General features: G+C 36.1%; 1 protein-coding gene across 1 annotated transcript in view; it reads left to right on the forward strand.

Annotated features, from left to right (window-relative positions):
* Positions 1-1,694, forward strand: part of LOC113108429 (slit homolog 2 protein-like) — a 63,864-nt gene extending 62,170 nt beyond the window's left edge. The window contains exon 36 of the mRNA XM_026271560.1: positions 937-1,694. Coding sequence (XP_026127345.1) covers positions 937-1,181 — 245 coding nt within the window. The 3' untranslated portion in view covers positions 1,182-1,694. The remainder of the gene's footprint in view (positions 1-936) is intronic.
* Positions 1,695-5,000: the final 3,306 nt, after the last annotated feature.

Genomic DNA, 5,000 nt, shown 5'->3' on the forward strand with positions numbered 1-5,000 from the left:
GTCTTTAATGTTGCTAAAGTGGTTTTCCTTCTAAACATCCGTGTAGTTTGCTGTGGAAATGCTAACCCTGTGTGAAGCTAATCATGCGCTATTACTGTTGTTGTTTTACTAACATTCGTTTTTAACCCAAGCTGCGTCTGAAAGCGGTATGGACCCCACTCAGGTCCGCCAGGTGAGGGATGCATGTGTGTGTGTGTGTGTGTGTGTTCATCTTAAAGGAACAGTTCACCCATAAATGAGGTCAGGTCATCAAGATGTAAATGTAGTTTATTTCATTATCAGAACAGATTTGGAGAAATGTAGAAATGAAAAAAAAAAGAACTCATTTACATCTTGGAAGTAAAACATTATATGTATGAACTACTCCTTTAAATTTCTTCCATCCTTTAATCACTAATTAACCTCAAGCTCTAAATTGAACCTAGAGTATATTCCTGCAGCTATCTTCTCTCCTTCCTTTTCTGCTTTCACTGTATTTTCATAGGAGTTACCTTTCAGATTCAAAGTGCAAATATAATGAAACCGATCATGATTGCTATGCTAAATGTGTCCCTGGAGTACAAAAGCAGTTTTAAGTCTCTCTAAGTAGCCAAAAATACATGGTGTGGGTCAAAATTATACATTTTTCTTTTATGCAAAAAATCATTAGGATATTAAGCGAAGACCATGTTCCATGAAGCTACTTAGTAAATTTCCTACTGTAAATATATCAAAACTGAATTTTTGATTAGTAACATGCATTGCTAAGAACTTGATTTTCTCAATATTTTGATTTTTTTTTTTTTTGCACACTCAGATTCCAGATTTTCAAATAGTTGCATCTCAGCCAAATATTGTCCTATCATAACAAACCAAATGGAAAGTGTATTTATTCATTATGCATAAAGCCCAGTTTCACAAAACTGCCCCTTATGACTGGTGTTGTGGTCTGTGCAGAGATGGCGTGTCGGGGGGAACGGCTCCGAGATCACTATCAGACGCAGCAGGGCTACACAGCGTGCCAAAGCACAGAGAAGGTTTCCCGTTTAGAGTGTCGGGGTTCCTGCGGGGACGGGACGTCCTGCTGCGCCCCCCTCCGCAGCAAACGCAGGAAATACACTTTCCAATGCACAGACGGATCCTCTTTTGTCCAGGAGGTGGAAAAGATCGTTAAGTGTGGCTGCACTAAATGTCCATCCTAAAAACGAAAAAGAAGAAATGCATCCTCACACCCCGCATCTTTACTTTGACCTTTTTTTTCTCTCAGTGTTGGACTAATGTTTTTCCTTCAGAGGAGGATAACGGATTGCTGTATGATAAAGAACAAACCTATTTTTTATTATGAAGCGGTGGATAAAAAAGACAAAAAATAGATTTTAGAGTTTTTTATTTTGTTGTTGTCTGCCGTCATTTTAGGTACTGTGACATTTTTTGTTTTTGTTTTTGGCAAACACATGCACCCCGTTGAAACATTTCCCTTTCTTTGTGCCATTCTTTTATGTGGTTTTCTGGACTGCCTCAAATCATTTCACCTGGACTTTGTGAAGGTGAGATAAATGATCACTATTGAGACGACAAGGGGTTTCGTCTCTTCTACTTCCTCACAGTGTACCACACAAACACACACACTGTCAGAGCTGCTCCTGTTCTCACACACACACACACACACACATGTTTGTTTTTGTGTAAAGTGTGTTCATCCCATAGGTGTAATGGTTTTTATTCTGTACAAACTGTATATTCTATCTCCCTTCACCAACCCTACACCTAACCCTAACCCTCACAGGAAACTTTGTGCATTTTTACTTTCTCAAAAAAACTAATTCTGTATGATTTATAAGTGTTTTGAAAAATGGGGACATGGGTTATGTCCTCATAAGTCACCCTCTCCTTGTAATACCTGTGTCATACCCATGACATTATACACACACACACACACAGATACACAAACGCACACACACACACACACGCGTCTCACTAAATGAACACATGAGCTCTTCCCGCATGCACACACACACTCTTCTGATCCACATTATAAACCATGTGTATTTATTGTATCAAAAATAATGTCACATAACTTATACTCGCTATAGCCCTTCGTTTCCCTGGAGTTACAGTTCGAATTTCTTAATATATATTAATTTATATTCGTCCTTTTGCCAATTTAAATCACTCATAGCTCACAGAGTAGAATAACTAACGTCGTGTCTCCTTCATTCGGTTGCTTTGACCAGTCGGACTGTTGTATTTACCATTAAAATAAAAAATACTTGGTGTTATAAATCTTCAAATGTGAAGTGGAAACTGTATATTTTTGTCGAATCTCCTAAAACTTTGTATGGTGACACAGATGTGCTTTATATTAGAGTTTAAACGTATAGTTAAAATCTCCTCATGTATTTTCTGTATAGAGCACATGCCATAGTTCAAAACATAACCGTAGCGTCCATAGCAGTCAATAAACCTCTTTTTAAAATCCCCTCCTTGCAAATCCTTTTTAATGATACATATAGAAAGAAAAACTGTGACTTTTTTTTCTAAATGATACTTTGTTACCACTCCGTTTCCCATTTTAACATGTTGCTGCTAAACTGGTATTGTAGACTTTGGATGATGATGATGATGCTGATGTTTATTGTAAAGGATGTTGCTCATTCATTGAGTAAATTGTTTTACTGATCAGTGAATAAAGATGTCCCTTCCCTGTACAAGGGTTGTTCCTCTCTATGTAATGCGTAAAAAATCACTCACACTGTCCCGCTTCTGTCTAAAGATTTATAGTATATATATATATATATATGTATGTATGTATGTATGTATGTGTGTGCACATGCATGCTTTAGATTAATAAAATAAATGAGTGCCACATTTATAAGACAAATGACGCCATCTAGTGTTGTGGCGTCATACTTTCACACAAAAATGTATTTTTAATGTTGCTAGCAGGTTTTCTTGCTTTTCTTGCTGCTGCTGATGTTATTTGGCATCCCATAAACAGTAGAGATTGAACCTCCATCAAAACAACTTTTGCAACTGCACAAACTGTTGATCAGTCCAATTAAAAAAAAAACAGGATTGAAACATTATATAATGTGTATATAATATGTGCTAATTTGCATGGTCTGAGTCACTGTGATCTCAAGATTTTCCCGGATTCAAATTCTAATTAGTCTTTTATAATCATTAATTGCACTGCATTATTTACATGCAAATCCGCCTGACTGGAATCATTGGTGTGGCAAATAACAAAATAACTTTTATATATATATAAATTAATCTAAACCATGTGTCAATCTCCAAAAACACTTGAAAATGGAGACTCTATAAAGCGGGTTATTCCACAGATGTGACTACAGCTATTTGTGTTGTGAAGTTAAGGCTTAGGTTAACATTTTAAGTTCAGGGGTTTTTTCAAGGCATGATTTTATTGGGGGGAATCACTTTGGCACTAATGTCAGAAACTTTCAAAGCTCTAAACACTAAACTTATAACCAGTGATGCAACACTTTTCAAAATGCACTTTTTCCTATTTTTTCAAACTTCATTTGTTCACTGAACCTGTTTACCTGATCAAAAATGATACAACATTATAATCTTATGTTCTACAAAAATCCAAAAGTCACTGTCAAAGTCCTAATGGTTATTTAACTTTCTGTTGTCTACAAGCTACAAGTCCTTCAAAAAGTGCACAGCAATGAAGGGGTGTCACTCTAAAACAGGGGTCAAACTGGGTCCTGCAGAGTTTAGCACCTTCCTGGAAGTTTCTAGTATTCCTAGAAAGAGCTTGATTGGCTGCTTCAGGTGTGTTTGATTACAGCTGGAGCTGAATTCTGTTTGCTGACCTCTGTTCAAAAGTGCAAGATCGACACACTCTGAATAATTTTGTCTTATGATCTCGTCTCATTCATGTTTTAGTGCATTAAAGAGAATGAGCTGTTCATTTGTTTTCTAATTGAACAATTTAGTGATTCCCAGCCCCAGCTTTTCTTTTTCCTGGATCTCTCCAGCTCTGCAGATTTTAAGTGGAGTCAGGTCTTGGGGTTTGAGCTGATAAAGTGGATCAGGTTGATTGTGTGTCATCCCAGTTGAGCTTTAATGACCTCTAGCGGACACACACAATACTGCATGTGATTTATTGCTGACAAATGAATTAAAACCTGTATTTCTGACAGTTTCATCACATTTCCAAGCGAGGTTATTGTCACTGAATAACATAAAGCCAAATACAATAAAATAATAAGATTAAATAAAAATAAATATGTAGACATTTTTAAAAACGGACAAAAAAAAGAGACTAAAATGTTAAGTTTAAAATGAAAACCACCATTCAAAATAATCATTTACCTCAATAGTAATAACACTGATTCACACTTCTTAGACCCCTCGGATCTTCATGTCTTCACAAAAAAAAAAAAAAAAAAAAGATATGAAACTTTTTTTATTGGTACAAAATGCCATTTTATTGTTTAAGAGTTCATCACACATGTCATACGACGTTCATTTCAATCTGATTTAGCCGATATATAACATGAAACAAAACCGTAATAAACCAAACCAAACCAAAGGAATCAGACAGCGTTTGTCAGAATCACACCACAGTCGACTCAAACCAAGAAATAAAGGTTTCTTAGTAATATTACAGAGCCCTGCTCGCCCTGAGTGAGATCTATAGGGTTATAGTTTGAGCCCGATGTATTATGAACCACATATTGTGAAATATTGAATTAACATGACGCTCTGCCCTTCTGCATACACTAAGAGTAAAAGCACTGGTGAAATGTCAAAAAGACTTATTTGATGACACTTGAAATGGACATTCATATTTTTTGTTATCACATGCATCTCCTCAAAAGGAAAAGAGATAAAATGGTTATGTTCTGGAAAACTTAATAGATGTGGAACAGACACGAACACACAAAAAAAGAGAAAAGCAGACTTCTTACCAACCATGAAGATAATTAACAATTTCTAAATGACTTCTCCTTCATATGCAGACTCCGTCCCTTCAGTTTCTAAAGTGA

This window comes from Carassius auratus, chromosome 1, assembly GCF_003368295.1.
Source record: "Carassius auratus strain Wakin chromosome 1, ASM336829v1, whole genome shotgun sequence".
Lineage (NCBI taxonomy): Eukaryota > Metazoa > Chordata > Actinopteri > Cypriniformes > Cyprinidae > Carassius > Carassius auratus.